Genomic DNA, 19207 nt, shown 5'->3' on the forward strand with positions numbered 1-19207 from the left:
TATACCACCAGGACACCTCAGAGAGAACACACACACTCACAGCTAACCCTGTATCCCTCTCTAATTGTCAGACATCTCCCACACGCGGGGCCCCCTGGATGGCAGTCTGTACGCCCAGGTGAAGAAGCGTCGGGGCCCGGGCTCTGTCGGTGCCTCTGGGGCCTCTCCCAACGGATGCCCCCCAAGCAGCCCCACAAACAAGCCCCCTTCCCAGGCCCAGCCTCAAACCCAGCCCCTTTCCCTCAGCTCCGACTCGGGGCACTCCTCCACCCCCTCGGAACACCTGGAGGAACCCCCTCCTCGCCCCCTGTCCCGTCTGGAGAAAGAGAAGAAAGAGATGGACTGTCTTCTGAGTAGGATAGAGGGGGAGGGCGAAGAGAGGGATAGGGTGAGACAGAGGGACAGGGAGACGGCCATTTTGGATGACAGAGAGTCTGTGCCGGACGGAGGGTCAAGGCGGGAGCAGCGGTCATGTTGCGTTCCAGCTGGCCATGGTTCGAGATGCCAGAGGTGTGGGGAGGCACCGGGTTGGGAGAGGGTGAGAGAGAGGGAGCCATGCCTTGCAAATGGACATTATATGGACCGCTGTAACAGAACCAAGGGGAATCCAAAGAGCCGAACGCTTCCCGCCTTACCCTCCCAGCAGCCTGCATCTCCTCGCCCTCTCTCGCCCCACCTGGACTTGTGCCATCGCCATAGCGCCCATCCCCTGCCCGAGTTGCCGTGGGAACACCCCCCGCCCCCCTTACCCTGTCTCCATCGCTCCTGCTACCCCTACCCCGCCCCTGAACACGTCCACCCACACGCCCACACCCTCCCAGCCTCCAATAGGGTCTTCTGCGGCGGGGAGGAATGTCAGCTCTTTCATTACCCCGCCCACGCCCCCCTTTCCCCTCGTGTCTCCCACCAATCGCTGCCCTCCAGTCCATATAGGGAGATGTTTTTCAGACCGGCAGCTCCTCCCCCTGGTGGCTGCCCATGTCGGGACTGCACCTGCAGGCGAGGGCACCAATCGGCTTCAGCCAGAGCCTTCCACCCGCTGCGCCCGGACCAACCACAGAGCCCACACTGGGCTCGAGGGCGGGACTCTGAGCTGTGGGACAGGGATGCCGGGTTGAGGCGGGGGAGGGAGGGGCCTTCTCAGCTTTGGGAGGCAGAGAATCTATGGGAGGCGGAGCGAGAGGCAGAGATTTGGCAGCGTTCAGTGGGAGGGATGTCGTCCTATAGAGGCCATCACTCCCCTCTGGGTCAAGGTCACGACCCTTCTGTTTTCCTGCTAGGCCCTAACATGCCTGGGTATCCCAGCCCCCACCCCCTCCTGGACAGCCCCTGTGGCAGCAGTGGGTACCACACCCCTCAACCCCCCCTACACTCCTGCCCCTACAAGCCCTACCAGCAGGTATCCCCCTCGGAGAGCCACGGGAGCCGGGGGTACGCCTCGGGGTACCAGTCCGGGTCTGCCTCGCCCCTGCCCCCTGGTGGCACAAACTCTGGTGCCTCCCCCTTGGAACCACCCACCGACCGGCAGCAACAGACTGATGGACACACTGGTAAGTGCATAATACAGGTACTGTATTATGCACATGTTTACACTAGATGGATCAGATCTAACTGGACCTTCTTTCTCTTACTCTCCCCTCTCTCATTTACTCTCCCTCCCTCATTTTTTCTCTCTCACTCATTCTAGGTGTATCAGAGGTGGTGCAGAACATTGTGGGTATGGAGGACTGTTCTTCCCAGGGGTCATTGGGGCAAGCAGAGATTGACAGACAGCCCGCTTGCCCCACCCCCTTATCAGACTCTGATCCAGACTACACAACTATCACCAGCAGTTATGTATCCAGGTATAGGCTGAAGTTGCCTCTAGTTGCTGATCTTTGGTCAGTTTAGCATTTTCCCTACAAAGGCCATACACATTTTATTTACTGTATAACGGATGCCCCCCTTCACATTTCTCAAAAAATCAACAACCAAAACCTTTTATTTTACAGTTATTCTTAAAAAAAAAAAAAAAAAACGTTTTGTAGATACTTTAAGTTGATTTGGGCATTTAATTTGTTCGACATTTGTAACTTAATAGATGCTAGTCAGCCTGCAGTGAACACTTCATCTAAGCTAAGATAAATGACTAAACCACAACAGGTAAATTTCCTGAAGGAAATGTGTGTGCTTTCTTCAGCTGTCTAAAAAACAAATGTTATGATAGCGGGAGGTTTTTTGCAAAAATGTCTGATACTGGGTTAACAAGGACCCCAGGACCCATGGAAGAAAAATAGCCCCATAACATTAAAGATCCACCACCATATTTTACAGTAGAGATCGGGTTCTTTTCTGCATATGCATCTTTCTTTCGATGCAAAACCCACCACTGGTGTGCGTGGCTAAAGAGCTCTATTTTAATTTACTTTACTGGTCCTGGGGCCCTTGTTAAGGTCAATGGAATCATGTCCAGTACCAGGACATTTTAGCCCAAAAATCTGGTTGCCTCTGCCAAGATGCTGAAACTTGGCCGCAAGTGGATCTTCCAGCAAGACAATAGCCCCAAGCACACATCAAAAGCCACAAAGAAATTGACTACAAAATAAACATTTTGCAATGTCTCTGGACTTGAACCCCATTGAAACCCTGTGGTTTGAATTGAAGAGGGCAGTCCATAAGCATAGATGGAAGATATCAAGGATCTGGGAAGATTCTGTATGGAGGAATGGTCTAAGATCACTACCAAAGTGTTCTCCAATCTCATACAACATTTGAGAAAAATACTCTGTTTTCCTCTCAAGGTGAGGTGTTGAAAACAGGGGTGCCAATAATTTTTACCCATATGTTTTTGAGAGAAAATAAATATTACTTGTTAAACACAATCTCTTTCTCTGTGCAATTGTATTAGTATAGAACAACATAATTTCCAAATGTTTTTGACCATACAATATAGCTCAGTATTTTATACAGCATTTTTTGCTCATCTTTATCAAGGGTGCCAATATATTTTGAACTGACTGTTATGTGATAACGTAATGTACTGTATGCTGGACGGGTATTTAATGATTACTGTGACTTTGAAGTCAATACATTACAACTGGCAATGCCACTTGTCCTTGAAATACATTTCACCTTATATAATAATTAAAGAATACAAACTTTTTGCATATCAGTCTTTCTCTTTAAATTCGGTTTTATCACAAAACACATTTTTTGTATTTACAAATACTATGTTCCCTGTACTGTTGGCATTTCCTTGTACTGTGTCATCACGTTGGCTTTAGTACTTTTTAAATGTGTCAATGAGTAGAAACTGACATTCTAATATCTCTGCTCTAGTGAGAAGAAGCAAGATGAAGAGAAGATGTGTGACCACACCGAGGGTTCCACCTGGAGTCCTCCAGCAGGCCCCCAGGAGCCAAGTCAAGGGCCCCAGCTGATAGAGTCCCTCAGTGTGGCTCCAATGTCTGAAGCCTCAGCCTCCCACTCCACCACGCGGGAGCCTAACAGTAACAGTAGCACACCAGAAACCGAATGGACACTGCCGAATGGACACTCCACGACACCACCAACATTGGTGGAGACACAAAACCAAGAGACCATACAGATGCCGAATGAACGCGTAAACCCTACTGGCTCAACGCAAGTGCACACTGTAAGTGTGCATCCACCTCCAACTACAGCTGAAGATGGAGAATTGAAGGTTGTAGAGAGTGAAACAAAGGGGTCTAGCGGAACTGAGATGTCCACTCAGGCCGCCTCCGTCCCGAGCCCAAGGAATTCATTCGGCCCAGTCCAAGTGCAACTCAATGGCACCGCTCTCCCTAGTGACTACCCCCTGTCAGAAAAGGGCAGTGGCACATCCCTGACCCCTTGTTCCAGCCCCAGCTCTGTCCCTCCCTCTCCGCACCTTTACATTGGCTCCCCAGAGCGACGCCCCTCCCCTCAGCCCTCTCCATTGGCCACGGACCCAGCTGGGCGAAGACTGACCCATGTGAGTGACAGCGACCCCAAACCCCCGTCGCCTGTCCCAGATGGGTACAACACCCCAACCTTTCCCCTGGCGTCCTATTACTACCCTCTACTCAACGTGCCACACGTCCCCTACACAGGCTACACCGCCGTCACCATCCCCGCCGCCCAGCCCCCGCTCCCCGAAAAGAGGCGCCTGTCCTCCATGCCAGGGTCCCCCAATGGTTACGGCTCACAGTCTCTTCTCAGGGCCTCTCTGGGTGCCGTAGGACCCATGGGTCTCTCTCCCCAGTCCAGCCTCCTCCAGGTCACTTTCTCACCCTCGGTGGGGGAGCTCCCCCCATCTGTCAGACGAGGACTGGCACACCCTGGTGTCAGAGAGGAGGTGGTGGAGAGCAGCAAGGTCAATGCCAAGTTTGTCCAGGACAGCTCCAAGTTCTGGTACAAGCCTAGCATCTCAAGAGACCAAGGTAAGGGTACAGGCCTCTTCTGAGGTTTTGAAGGGTCTCACTTTATTTGGATAGTCCCCAACACATGATCTAATGTCAATTGCAACTGTGTTTATATGGAAACATCTGGTACTATATTATCTGGAGTTGAGAAACACTGTTGTAGTGTATATTTTCTAAATTAAAGTCTTAGTAACTAATTTCTTCCATAATATGTGTTTCTTCTCCCTCCATGTAGCCATCGCTGTGTTGAAGGACAAGGAGCCAGGGTCCTTCCTGATCCGGGACAGTAACTCCTTCCAAGGGGCCTACGGCCTGGCCCTCAAGGTGGCCAGCCATCCTTCAAACAACGTCAACAACGCTTGCCGTAAATTCAATTAATATTTATTGTTCCCAAAAGGCAAATGTCATGATTTTGGTTCATGTAACAGTTTACTGACATTGTACTGTTTTGCTTTATCATAATTTAATTTTGTTGGAAGATTAAGCGAAAGAAAGGGTGATCGTTCTTATTGGGCAATGCCAATTGTGCACTACTTATGACCACTGTAGTTCACTACTATGACCAGCATAGTTTTTCTTGATACTATGGCAAGGTGTTGTCTTCTACAACTACCTAGCATTCATTGAGGTCTCCCTCTCCCTCCTCTCATTCTGTCTCTCTCTTCCTCCCTATCCCCCCCTCTTTCTCTTCCTTCCTTCCTCCCTCCTTTTCTCTGTCTGTCTCAGTCGATTCTCAGGCGCAGCTAGTCAGACATTTCCTCATAGAGACGGGCTCGCGGGGGGTCAAGATAAAGGGCTGTCAGAACGAGTCCTATTTCGGTGAGTCCTATTTCCATCCTGCAGATGTCGCTGTTGGCCTCACATTTACGTCAATCATTCCCTTTTCACACTATCAGTACACTGCAGACCCAAACCATAGACCTACTGTGCTGGCTCAGATATTTTCAGTTGACATTGTCTTCACAGCACGGTTCCAGCAACTATGGTGGATGCATAACCAGGCCAGCGCAGTACGGCTCTACTCGACTCTAGTGTATAATGGCGCCGGAGGGGATGGCTGACGTTTTACGGGCTCCTAACCAACTGCTATTTTGCTTGTTTTTTTTTCGCATTGTTTGAAACTGATTTTCTAAACTAATTTTGTACATAATGTTGCTGCTACCGTCTCCTATGACCAAAAAGAGCTTCTGGACATCAGAACAGCGATTACTCACCTCGAACTGGACAAAGATTTTTACTTTAACGAGTCCGACGCGATGGATATACTGCTTTCTCGAGACCAGGTCCAAACCCCTGTCATTTGCGTGAAGAATGGAGAAAAGGGGGGTGGAGGTCGGGCTGCTTTCTGAGAATTCGTAGGCGAGTGAGTAAACTTCCACTACCATCAGTACTATTGTCCAACGTGCAATCACTGGAAAATAAAATGGATAATCTATGATTAAGAATATCCTACATTTCTCCGAGTCGTGGCTGAACAACGACACAGATACTATAGAGCTGACTGGGTATTCTGTGCATCGGCAGGACAGAGAAGCTACGTCTGGTAAGACGAGGAGCGGGGTGTGTGTCTATTTGTAAATAACAGCTGGTGCGCTATTTCTAATATAAAGGAAGTCTTGAGGTATTGCCCGCCTGAGGTAGAGTACTTCATGATAAGCTGTAGACCACACTATCTACCAAGAGAGTTATCATCTATATTATTCGTAGCCGTCTATTTACCACCACAAACAGATGCTGGCACTAAGACCGCACTCAACGAGCTGTATAAGGCCATAAGCAAACAAGAAAATGCTCATCCAGAAGCTGCGCTCCTAGTGACCGGGGACTTTAATGCAGGCAAACTTAAATCCGTTTTACCAAATTTCTACCAGCATGTCACGTGCAACCAGAGGGGGGAAAAAACTCTAGACTACCTTTACTTCACACAGAGACACATACAAAGCTCTCCCTCACCCTCCATTTGGCAAATCTGACCATAATTCTATCCACCTGATTCCTGCTTACAAGCAAAAACTAAAGCCGGAAGTACCCGTGACTCGCTCAATACGGAAGTGGTCAGATGACGCGGATGCAACGCTACAGGACTGTTTTGCTAACCAAGACTGGAATATGTTCCGGGATTCATCCAATGGCGTTGAGGAGTATACCACCTCAGCCACCGGCTTCATTAATAAGTGCATCGACGACATTGTCCCCACAGTGACCGTACATTCATATCCCAACCAGAAGCCATGGATTACAGGGAACATCCGCTCCGAGCTAAAGGCTAGAGCTGCCGCTTTCAAGGAGCGCAACACTAATCTGTACGCTTATAGAAGAAATACCACTACACCATCAAACAGGCAAAGCATCAATACAGGACTAAGATTGAATCATACTACACCGGCTCCGACGCTCGTCGGATGTGGCAGGGCTTGCAAACTATTAGACTACAAAGGGAACCTCAGCCGCGAGCTGCCCAGTGACGGGAGCCTACCAGACGAGCTAAATGCCTTTTATGCTCGCTTCGAGGCAAGCAACGCTGAAGCATGCATGAGAGCACCAGCCGTTCTGGACGACTGTGTCATCACGCTTTCGGTAGCCGATGTGAGCAAGACCTTTAAACAGGTAGACAGATTACCAGGTACATGTACTCAAAGCATGCGTGGACCAACTGGCAAGTGTCTTCACCGACATTTTTAACCTCCCCCTGACCGAGTCTGTAGTACCTACATGTTTCAAGCAGACCACCATAGTCTCTGTGCCCAAGGTAACCTGCCTACCACTCACGTCGGTAGCCATGAAGTGCTTTGAAAAGCTAGTCATGGCTCACATCAACACCATCATCCAGGAAACCCACTCCAATTCACATACCGCCACAACAGATCCACAGATGATGCAATCTCAATCGCACTCCACACTGCCCTTTCCCACCTGGACAAAAGGAACACCTATGTGAGAATGCTATTCATTGACTAAAGCTCAGCGTTCAACACCATAGTGCCCACAAAGCTCATCACTAAGCTAAGGACCATGGGACCAAACACCTCCCTCTGCAACTGGATCCAGGAATTTCCTGACGGGTAGGCAACAACCCATCTGCCATGCTGATCCTCAACACCGGGACCCCTCAGGGGTGCGTGCTTAGTCCCCTCCTGTACTCCCTTTTCACCCACAACTGCGTGGCCAACACCATCAATAAGTTTGCTGACGACACAACAGTGGTAGGCCTGATCATCGACAACGATGAGACAGCCTATAGGGAGGTCAGAAACCTGGCAGTTGTGCCAGGACAACAACCTCTCCCTCAATGTGAGCAAGACAAAGGAGCTGATTGTGGACTAAGGAAAATGCGGGCTGAAAAGGCCCCCATTAACATTGGCAGGCTGTAGTGGAGGGGGTTTCAAGTTCCTTGGTGTCCACCAACAAACTATCATGGTCCAACCACACCAAGACAGTCGTGAAGAGGGCACGACAACACCTTTTCCTCCTCAGGAGATTTAAAAGATTTGGCATGGTTCCCCAGATCCTCAAAAAGTTCTACAGCATGCACTATCGAGAGCATCCTGACCAGTTGCATCACCGCCTGGTATGGCAACTGCTCGGCATCTGAGGCGCTACAAAAGGTAGTGCATACGGCCCAGTACATCACTGGGGCCAAGCTACCTACTATCCAGGACCTATATACTAGGCAGTGTCAGAGGAAGGCCAAAAAATTCTGTCAACCAAATCATAAGCTGTGTTCGAATACTCATATTACCCATACTAACCATACTATTTGTGACGTGAATTTAGTATATATTATGCTTATTGGTCATAGTATGGATATAGTTAGTATGCCAAAAGTTCCCGGATGTATATTCGCCAAAATATGAAGTATACACGCAGATTTTCCGTACTTTAGGGCCCATAATGCAATTCTTCAGGAAATGGGCGTGGCTTCACATCGTTTCAGATTTTAAGAAAATGGCGGTAAATATGATAGCGATAGTGTTTACAAATTCATTGCTTTAACTCAGTATGGCAAATGTTAAAAATTGTTGAGCAATGTAATCAAGTAATTACTTTTCAAATAAGTTACCTTGCACGTTATGTTGGCGGACAATTTGTTAGCTACGCTGTCCTTACGAACCACATAGCATATCATTACAGCAGTATGTACCGGTTTGTTAGCTAGTTACCTAACGTAAATTGGCTACATAAACATCACACTTGCCAGTATATAAACTATATGCTATCTAATTACCCAACTTTTAGCTAAATTGTGTAGTCGTTGTGGGTTCTCAATGGACATTCGGGTGCTTTCATAAATTCGCTTTGGCTATCTTCTCCGATTTCAGAGCACTCTTGTCTGAGTGTACCAGAGCCAGATTAATTAATTTACAAGCGCTCAACACCGGTTTGATATGGCTGGTGTCAGTTATCGTCGGCAAAAATGCGTAATTAAATTGTTTCCAGCAACAGTCACCAACGCTCTGTATAACATGAAAACAGCCTAACCAGCTCTGCTAAGGCGAGTAAAATGGTCAGAGTGGTCACTCATTTGTGTCTGGAAGTAGCTAGCCAACGTTAGCTTGGGTGCTTGACTACCGTTGTAAGGTCAGAACGCTCAAATCAACCCTACTCCTCGGCCTGAGCGTCCAGTGTGCGCTCTGAGAGCCAAACGCTCTGAATTTACAAACGGACAATCTGACAACGAGCGCACTCTGGCACTCCAGATTGAATTTAAGGACACACCCGAAATCGTAAAATGTCTAACTAGTAATTTGTTATGCTAGTTAGCTAGCAAGAGGTTGCATAGCAACAGCATCAACTTCTGGGAGACTGGCGATAAGCTAGTACGCTCAACTGAAAGGGATACTGTTCCGTTTACAGTATACTAAAATTAACTAATGGTATGTAGTATATACTCATTAAGTATGTAGTATACAGTATGTTAGTATGGGTATTTGAACACAGCTATAGACTGTAATCTCTGCTACCGCACGGCAAGCGGTACCGGAGCGCCAAGTCTAGGACCAAAAGGATCCTTAACAGCTTCTTCCCCCAAGCCATAAGACTGCAGAACAATTAATCAAATGGCCATCCGCCCATTTACATTGACACCCGCCCCCTCCCTTTGTTTTTACACTGCTGCTACTCGCTGTTTATTATCTATGCATAGTCACTTTACCTAGTCACTTTACCCCTACCTAAATGTACAAAATAACTCGACTAACCTGTACCCCCGCAGAATGACTCGGTATCGGTACCCCGTGTATATAAACTCGTTATATTTATTGTGTCACTTTTTATTTAAATTATTTTTAACTTTAGTTTATTTAGTAAATATTTTCTTAACTCTTTCTTGAACTGCATTGTTGGATAAGGGCTTGTAAGTATGCATTTCACGTAAGGTCTACACCTGCTGTATTCGGAGCATGTGACAAATTTGATTTGATTTATTGTGAAAATGGGAACTTCCCTTCCTCATCTCCTCTCCTTTACCTGTGCTGATCTGATATGCGTATGTGTTTTAGGAAGTTTATCTGCCTTAGTGTACCAGCACTCCATCACTCCTATCTCCCTGCCATGTGCCCTGTGCATCCCAGAGAAAGGTAAATCCCTATATGTTTCAAAGGAGCAACTTTTTATCTAACAATATGGGGCAGATACTACATGTTTATATCAATAGTGCATAAGCTATATGTGTGCAATACACGATATACAATTTACAGAAAGTGTATGGGGTGCATGTGAAGTGTGTATTGGGAGTGTGTTATGTGTTTGTTTGTGTTGTGTATGTATGTACACAGTGTCTGCATGGTTTTAAGGTGAGTCATGGGAAAATGTTGTCCTAACGTCACTGTTTTCCAGATCTGGTTGGAGAGCTGCAGGAGATGCATAGTTCCAGCAACACCAGTACTGCAGCGGACCTCCTCAAACAGGGTGCAGGTGAGAGAGTTCAAGGGTCAAATACAGCTGCAATGCAGGCTTTCGCCAGTAGTGGTTGCTCAAGGTACCTGAATCACCACCGAGAGATAGGAAAACAGTGTGGAATGCTAGCATGATTTAGCAAATATACCCACCCCATTTACGTCAATCCACACTCACTGTCTATCATTGCATTAAGCTCGGCAAGCTCCTCTCAAGTTAGGTTTGCCTTGTGTAGGTGTGACCTGACCTAATTCCATCTCTAAATACTGCTCATGTTAATCCATGGAAATCCATCATTCCTAATCTCCCTCTCTCTCTTTCTCTCTCCCTAACCTCTCCCTCCCTCCATCTCTCTCACCCCCCCCCCTCCATCTCTCTCACTCCCCCTCTCTTTCTCTCTCCTCCTTTTTCTCCCTCTCTCCATCCCTATTTCCCTCCAGCCTGTAACGTACTCTACCTGAACTCTGTGGAGACAGAGTCACTGACCGGGCCTCAAGCTGTCTCCAAGGCGACCAGGTGCACTCTGACCCAGAGTCCTCGGCCCACAGCCACAGTGGTCCACTTCAAAGTGTCCACTCAGGGTATCACGCTGACCGACAGCCAGAGAAGGTGTGTACTACCTGGATTAGGCCTACTCCTGCCGAACCTAGTCTGTTTACATCCAAAATCAAGTAATTTTTTTTGTCACATGCGTTGGAAACAACAGATGTAGACTAACAGTGAAATGCTTACTAAGGCGTCCTTCCCAGCAATGCAGAGAAAAAAATATATAAGTAATAGAAAATTAGAAAAAGAATAACACAAGGAAGAAATACAAAATGAGTAACGATAACTTTGCTACATACACGGGGTATCAGTACCGACGTGCAGGGGTACGAAGTAATTTAGGTAGATATGTACATACACTACATGACCAAAAGTATGTGGGCACCTGCTCCTCAAACATCTCATTCCAAAATCATGGGCATTAATATGTAGTTGATCCCCTCTTTGCTGCTACAACAGCCTCCACTCTTCTGGGAAGGCTTTCCACTAGATGGAGAATTACTGCGGGGGCTTGCTTCCATTCAGCCACTAGAGCATTAGTGAGGTCAGGCACCGATGTTGGGTAATTAGGCCTGGCTCACAGTCGGCGTTCCAATTCATCCCAAAGGTGTTCATTGGGGTTGAGGTCAGGGCTCTGCAAGCCAGTCAAGGTCTTCCACACCGATCTCGGCAAACAATTTCTGTATGGACCTCGCTTTTTGCATGGGGGCATTGTCGTGCTGAAACAGGAAAGGGCCTTCCCCAAACTGTTGCCACAAAGTTGGAAGCACAGAATCGTCTAGAATTTCATTGTAAGCTGTAGCGTTTTCCCTTCACTAGAATTAAGCGAACTAGACCGAACCATGAAAAACAGCCCCAGACCATTATTCCTCCTCGACCAAACTTTACAGTTGGCACTATGCTTTTGGGCAGGTAGCATTCTCCTGGCATCTGCCAAACCCAGATTCGCCCGTCCGACTGCCAGATGGTGAAGCTTCATTCATCACTCCAGAGAACACTTATCCACTGCTCCAGAGTCCAATGGCGGAGTGCTTTACACCACTCCAGCCGACGCTTGAAATTGCACATGGTGATCTTAGGCTTGTGTGCGGCTGCTCGGCCATGGAAACCCATAACATGAAGCTCCCAACGAACAGTTTATTGTGCTGACGTTGCTTCCAGAGGTAGTTTGGAACTCGGGAGTGAGTGTTGCAACCGAGGAGGTACGATTTTTACGTCCTGCGTGCTTCAGCACTCTGCGATCCCGTTCTGTGAGCTTGTTGTTGCTCCTGGATGTTTCCTCTTCACAACAACAGCACTCACAGTTGACCAGGCCAGCTCTAGCAGGGCAGAAATTTGACGAACTAACTTGATGGAAAGATGGCATCCTATGACTGTACCACATTGAAAGTCACTGAGCTCTTCAGTAAGGCCATTCTACTGCCAATGTTTGTCTATGGAGATTACATGGCTGTGTGCTCAATTTTATACACCTGTCAGCAACGGGTGTGGCTGAAATAGCCGAATCCACTCATTTGAAGGGGTGTCCACAGAAACAGCAGATTATGTGATGAGTCAAGAGTTAGTGCAAAAGGGTCAATGCAGATATTCCAGGTAGCTATTGGTTAACTATTTAACTAACTATTTAGCAGTCGTATTACTTGGGTTAGAAGTTGTTCTGGGTCCCATTGGTTCCAGACTTGGTGCATCGGTACCACTTTCCGTGTGGTAGCAGAGAGAACAGTCTACGACTTGGGTGGTTGGAGTCTTTGACCATTTTTAGGGCCTTCCTCTGACACCGCCTGGTAAAGAGGTCCTGGATGACCGGGAGCTCGGGCCCCAGTGATGTACTGGGTCGTACCCACTACCCTCTGTAGCACCTTGCGGTCAGATGCCAAGCATTTTCCATACCAAGCAGTGATACAGCCAGTCAAGCTGCTCTCAAAGGTGCAACTATAACTTTTTGAGGATCTGAGGACCTATGCCAATTGTTTTCAGTCTCCTGAGGAGGAAGTGGTGGTGCTGTGCCCTCTTCATGACTGTTGGTATGTGTGTGGACCATGATAATTCCTTAGTGATGTGGACACCGAGGAACTTGAATCTCTCGACCTGTTCCACTACAGTTCTGTGGATGGGGGCGTGCTCAGCCCTCTGTTTCCTGTAGTCCACAATCAGCTCCTTTGCCTTGCTGACGTTGAGGGAAATGTGGTTGTCCTGGCACCACACTGCCAGGTCTCTGACCTCCTCCCTGTAGGCTGTCTCATCGTCGTCTGTGATCAGGCCTACCACCGTCGAGTCGTCTGCAAAGTTAATGACAATTTTGGAGTTATGTGTGGCCACGTAGTTGTGGGTAAACAGGGAGTACAGGAGGGGACCAAGCATGCACCCCTGAGGGGCCACCGTGTTCAGGGTCAGTGTAGTGGATGTGTTGCCTACCTTCACTGCCTGGGAGTGGCCCGTTAGGGAGTCCAGGATCCAGTTGTAGAGGGAGGTGTTTAATCCCTGGGTCCTTAGTTTAGTGATGAGTTTGGAGGGCCCTTTGGTGTTGAACACTGAACTGTAGTCAGTGAACAACATTATCACGTAGGTGTTCCTCTTGTCCAGGTGGGAAAGGGTAGTGTGGAGAGCAATAGAGATTGCTTCATCTGTGGATCTGTTGGGGTGGTATGCGAATTGGAGTGGGTCCAGAGTATCTGGGATGATGGTGTTGATGTGAGCCATGACCAGCCTTTCAAAGCATTTCATGGCTACAGATGTGAGTGCTATGGGACGATAGTCATTTAGACAGGGTACTTTGGCATTCTTGGGCACAGGGACTATGGTGGTCTGCTTGAAACATGTGGGTATTAGACTGGGTCAGTGAGAGGTTGAAAATGTTGAAGACACTTGCCAGCTGGTCAGCGCATGCTCTGAGTACGCGTCCTGGTAATCCGTCTGTGGGCTTGGAAATGTTAACCTGTTTAAAGGACTTACTCACATTGGCTGATCACGCAGTCGTCCGTAACAGCTGGTGCTCTCATGCATGGTTCAGTGTTGCTTGCCTGGAAACGAGCATAGGAGGGATTTAGCTCGTATGGTAGGCTCCCATCACTGGAAAGCTCGCGGCTGGGTTTCCCTTTGTAATCTGTGGTAGTTTGCTAGCCCTGCCACATCCGACGGGCATCAAAGCCGATGTAGTAGGATTCAATCTTGGTCCTGTATTGACGCTTTGCCTGTTTGATGGTTTGTCGCAAGGCATAGCGGGATTTCTTATAAGCATCCGTGTTAGTGTCCCGTTCCTTGAAAGCGGTAGCTCTAGCCTTTAGCTCATTGCGGATGTTGCCTGTAATCCATGGCTTTTAGTTGGGATATGTACGTACGGTCACTGTGGGGACAAATGTCATCAATGCACTTATTAATGAAGCCGGTGACGGATGTGGTAAACTCCTCAATGCCATCGGATGAATCCTGGAACATATTCCATTCTGTGCTAGAAAAACAGTCCTGTAGCTTAGCATCCGCTTCATCGGACCACTTCCGTGTTGAGCGCGTCACTGTTACTTCCTGTCGGAATTTTTGCTTGTAAGCAGGAATCAGGAGGATAGATTTATTGTCAGATTTGCCAAATGGAGGGTGAAGGAGAACTTTGTATGTGTCTCTTTGTGTGGAGTAAAGGTGGTCTAGAGTTTTTTCACCTCTTGTTGCACAGGTGGCATGCTGGTAGAAACTAGGTAAAACATTTTTCATTTTTCCTGCATTAAAATCACCGGCCACTATGAGCGCCGCCTCTGGGTGAGCATTTTCTTCTCTGCTTATGGCCCTATACAGCTCGTTGAGTGCGGTCTTAGTGCCAGAATCGGTTTGTGGTGGTAAATAGACGGCTACGAAAAATATAGATGAAAACTCTCTTGGTAAATAGCATGGTCTACAGCTTATCATGTGGTATTCTAACTCAGGAACTTTCTAACTTTTAATGGAACTTTACCTCCGTAAAGCTATCTTCTTGTTTAGGTATGTCATCCTCTGATGTTTTTTTCCCCCCCATCTCTTTTTACCCACCTTTCCTATCTTTTCCTCTATGCAGACTATTTTTCAGGAGACACTACCCCATCAACAGTGTGACCTTCAGCAGCGTGGAGCCTCAGGATCAGAGGTGGGCCCAACGTCAGGCAAACGTTAGAGTAACCTTTAGACAACACATGGAACGATAGGTTCTGACACTCTGGCTTTATGCCTATATGCAACCACTGTCACATAGATCGTGTTTCTATGTGAATACCACCGAGTGAACAGTGAAAAATTATGTGTTGAGCAAATACAGACCATAAGGGTCTTTAGCTATGTAGCGAAGTTGACCTTGTGTTTTGTCATTTCTAAACACTGCTTCATTTGGTAAACAGATATTGCATTGTAGTTTAGGGTTTGGGGTCAATTCATCTCGTTCAATGTTATTTCAAATCTAATTGATCCCAACCCTGTTGTGGCTAAATGTTGTAGGGTTAATAACTGTATTAACCCTGTATTGAGCTATTATGACTGCTACAGCTTGAAGGGACTTCTATTCATGTTTCTAAATACTGGTACAGTATAAACCTGTTTGTGCAATGTGCAACTATAGTATGATTTTTTTCTGGTTAAGTACAACAGCTGTAACTGTATGACTGCTCTTTTTGGTGTATTTGAGAAGCTCTATCTGTCTCGTGCATCCATGTGATTATCTAAGCCTTGTCTTTATGTCCCTGTCTCTCTGCCTGTCTGTCTGCTTCAGGTGGACTAATTCTGATAAGTCAAGCAAGTAAGTGCTTGTGTGTGTCTCTCTGCTTGTCTGTGTGTGTGTGGATAGCATTGTGTGTGTGCATGGCAATTTATCAAACAGTATCCTCTTTTAGAAAATATGACTTTTATCAAATTGATCCTTACAGTGAATGATCCTTAAAAGATCATTAAAGTGAATATAAGTCAAGTGATGCCCCACAGTTTCTTCTCATATCCGTGATTCTCATTAGAAGAACACAATGAGCGCACTGAAAAGGGAACTCTGCTACCATCATAGATCTAAAAACAACCACAAAACCTGCTCTCTTTGATTCACCTGTCTGTTGAACTAATCTCCTACTCCATCCTTTTTCTGGTCCCCTTTCTTCACCTCCTTTCACCCCCCACCCCCTCTCTTTCTCTCTCATTCTCTCTCTCATCATCCCTCTCTCCTGTAGGGTGTTTGGTTTTGTGGCCAGGCGGACGGGCAGCGCATCGGAGAACGTGTGTCACCTGTTTGCTGAGATGGACCCGGAGCAGCCAGCTGTGGCTATCGTCAACTTTATCAACAAGGTCATGCTGGGACCCCAACAGCAACGCAGATGAGCTAGGGCCCCCAGAGCAAGAGCCACAACAGGGGATAACAGTGTGTGGGTCACAGTGTGTAAATTGGTGGGCGATAATGGTTGGGTATGTGTTTCTGCAAATTGGTCGGTGTGTTTGTGTGTACAAAGTGGTGGGTGTGAGTGTGTGTGTACAAGGTGGTGGGTATGGGTTTGCAAATTGGTGTGTGTGTGTTTGTGTGTGTTCATGTTTGAAGATAGCTGTCCACTGGTCCAGGAGAGGAACAGGATTGGACATGAATCATGTCCATCAAGACGGTACGTTAGAAATGTTAGAGAATATATTTGGAGGTGATAGAGTTAAGCTTTTCCTCTACAGTTAAGCGAGTCGATTAACACCACCTCTACCGGGTGAGATTTATATATTTTTTGGGGGGGGGGTCCATTCAGTTACTGTTTGCCATCACCTTTCATTTAATCATATTTGTATGACTATGAAGTATGTGTAATTTTAAATAGGCAAGCCTTATAAAAAAGCCTGTACAATGTCAATGACTACCCAGTTTGCACACAAGCAGATTTGGAAGATCACTTTTTATTGGTCAGTATTATGTTACCCAATTTCTGTATAGTCAACCTCTTTGACGAGTTGGACAAAACAGCGCAGAAGCTGGTTATAGTAAATGTGTGTGAGTGTAATGGAATGTCAGAAATGGAATCGGATTGGCAGTCATTTTATTGCGTTTATAATTTAACTGGAATGGCAACATATCCTGGGTCGTGTTCATTATGTACTGAAACAAAGGATAACCTGGACTTGCTCATTTTCATTTTCTGTTCCGAAACCTTTTTAAAATGTTTTCCCTTGCGTGCCCTAATGAACATGACCATAGTCTTTATTATGTTTTTTTCTATCATGCCAGTACTGAGGTGGATACATTGGGCTGGCATGCCAAAGAGAGGAAAAGCAAGTGATCCTGTGGAGAGGAATATAAAGAGAGCTATTTGAAGAGTTTATTAAATGCTATGTTGATACGATGAACTGTGACGTTTTTAAATTAAAGTTTAAATTTACACACAATATCCCAAAGAATATTTTCCAAACCATAGAAGAACTTTCCTACACTTATGTTTATGTATTTATTTAACAATGGTGCGTTATGCACTTCAATGTAGCGATTAATAAATGTGAGCGTAGCTCACCATGTCCCAAGTTATATGGGCCTTGCATTAAGAATCAGAAAATACTCTTATTTTCCCCCCTAAAACTTATTTTTCAAACATCTAGATATATTTCATACTGTATGTCAACTAAATCAACCTGCTAGTGAACCTTGCAGTCAACTGTAACTTAAAATGAGTCGTAGCTGAACATCCTTCAAAGGATGGGCTACAGCAAGATAAAAGAAAACCATGACAGAATAGATTGAACTAGTATTATCTTGAGCCAAATTTTGGGGGGAGTTTTATGATGCAATTTGCTTTGTATTAAACCAAACATACTGTATAGCCATAAATAATGCTGAAGCCATAGACAACCAAGCACTCATATTATGTTTTGTAAAGGAATACTTTATTATTGAGGCTTGATTCCTGTATACTTTTTTTGTGCTGTTTTGTTATCGAGTGTTTTACATGACAATCGTTACAGTATTTAGATTAATGATTTATTGTTTGTATTTTTCATATGGAGTTTATGATATATTTTCAGTCTCTGGTAAAGTTTATAACAAAGCAGTATAAGAAAAACATTGATATTTTTAACAAATTTAGTAAATAAAGGTTTGGGGGGAAATGTGTTCTGTCTGCCTTAATTGCAATTACCTTACAAAAATGTTGTGATATTTCCAAGGGATTTTATTAGATCCATCAAAATACTAATAGGCCTTTAGAACCAATAAAAACATACTAGAGCTATGTTTAGTGGTGGTAAACCATTTACAGTGCCTACAGAAAGTATTCACACCCCTTGACTTTCTCCACATTTTATTACAACCTGAATTTCAAATGGATTAAATATAGATTTTGTGTCACTGTCCTACACACAATATCCCATAATGTCAAAGTGGAATTATGTTTTTTAGAAATGTTGACGAATTAATAAAAAACGTCTTGTAAATAACTATTCACCCCTTTGTTAAGGAAAGCCTAAATAAGTTCAAGAGTAGAGATTTGCTCAACAAGTTACATCATTTTTTATTTCACCTTTATTCAACCAGGTAGGCCAGTTGAGAACAAGTTCTCATTTACAGCTGCGACCTGGCCAAGATAAAGCAAAGCAGTGCGATAAAAAACAACAGAGTTACACATGGGATAGACAAATGTACAGTCAATAACACAATAGAAAAATCTATATACAGTGTATGCAAATGGAGTAAGGAGGTAAGGTAATAAATAGGCCAATAGTAGTGAAGTAATTACAATTTAGCAAATTAACACTGGAGTGATAGATGTGCAGATGATAATGTGCAAGTAGAAATACTGATGTGCAAATTAGCAAAAAAGTAAAAAACAATGAGGTATGAGGTCTGGCGACGAATATGTAGCGAGGGCGAGCTGTTGGCCGGAGTTGGGGTAGCCAGGAGGAAAGCATGGCCAGCCACAGGATGTTTTTGTGCTGGTCGAGGGCAGTCAGGTCTGGAGTGAACCAAGGGCTATATCTGTTCTTAGTTCTACATTTCTTTGAAAGGGGCATGCTTATTTAAGATGGTGAGGAAATTACTTTTATGACTACCTCATCTCTGTACCCCACACATACAATTATATGTAAGGCCCCGCAGTCGAGCAGTGAATTTCAAACACAGATTCAACCACAAAGACCAGAGAGGTTTTACAATGCCTTGCAAAGGAGGACACCTATTGGATGGTGTATCAATACACCCAGTCCCTACAAAGATACAGGCGTCTTAACTCAATTGCCAGAGAGGAAGGAAACCGCTCTGGGATTTCACCATGACCAATGGTGATTTTAAAACATTTACACAGTTTAATGGCTGTGATAGGAAAAAACTGAGGATGGATCAACATTGTATTTACTCCACAATACTAACCTAAATGACAGTGAAAAGAAGGAAGCCTGTACAGAAT

At 45.7% G+C, this 19207-nt stretch overlaps 1 protein-coding gene across 6 annotated transcripts in view; it reads left to right on the plus strand.

Annotated features, from left to right (window-relative positions):
- Window positions 1-17918, plus strand: part of LOC139564823 (tensin-2-like) — a 75071-nt gene extending 57153 nt beyond the window's left edge. For 4 of the 6 annotated variants that reach the window (XM_071384671.1, XM_071384674.1, XM_071384683.1 and 1 more), the window contains 11 exons: window positions 72-1550; window positions 1688-1844; window positions 3319-4421; window positions 4639-4767; window positions 5130-5222; window positions 9902-9979; window positions 10239-10316; window positions 10739-10907; window positions 14887-14955; window positions 15571-15597; window positions 16016-17918. In XM_071384671.1, coding sequence (XP_071240772.1) covers window positions 72-1550; window positions 1688-1844; window positions 3319-4421; window positions 4639-4767; window positions 5130-5222; window positions 9902-9979; window positions 10239-10316; window positions 10739-10907; window positions 14887-14955; window positions 15571-15597; window positions 16016-16163 — 3530 coding nt within the window. In that variant the 3' untranslated portion in view covers window positions 16164-17918. Of the gene's footprint in view, window positions 1-71; window positions 1551-1687; window positions 1845-3318; window positions 4422-4638; window positions 4768-5129; window positions 5223-5369; window positions 5767-9901; window positions 9980-10238; window positions 10317-10738; window positions 10908-14886; window positions 14956-15570; window positions 15598-16015 lie in introns of those variants that run through there. The other 2 variants (XM_071384679.1, XR_011672829.1) reach the window with 2 other exon arrangements.
- The last annotated feature ends 1289 nt before the right edge of the window (window positions 17919-19207 follow it).

The sequence above is a fragment of the Salvelinus alpinus genome, chromosome 2 (assembly GCF_045679555.1).
Source record: "Salvelinus alpinus chromosome 2, SLU_Salpinus.1, whole genome shotgun sequence".
Lineage (NCBI taxonomy): Eukaryota > Metazoa > Chordata > Actinopteri > Salmoniformes > Salmonidae > Salvelinus > Salvelinus alpinus.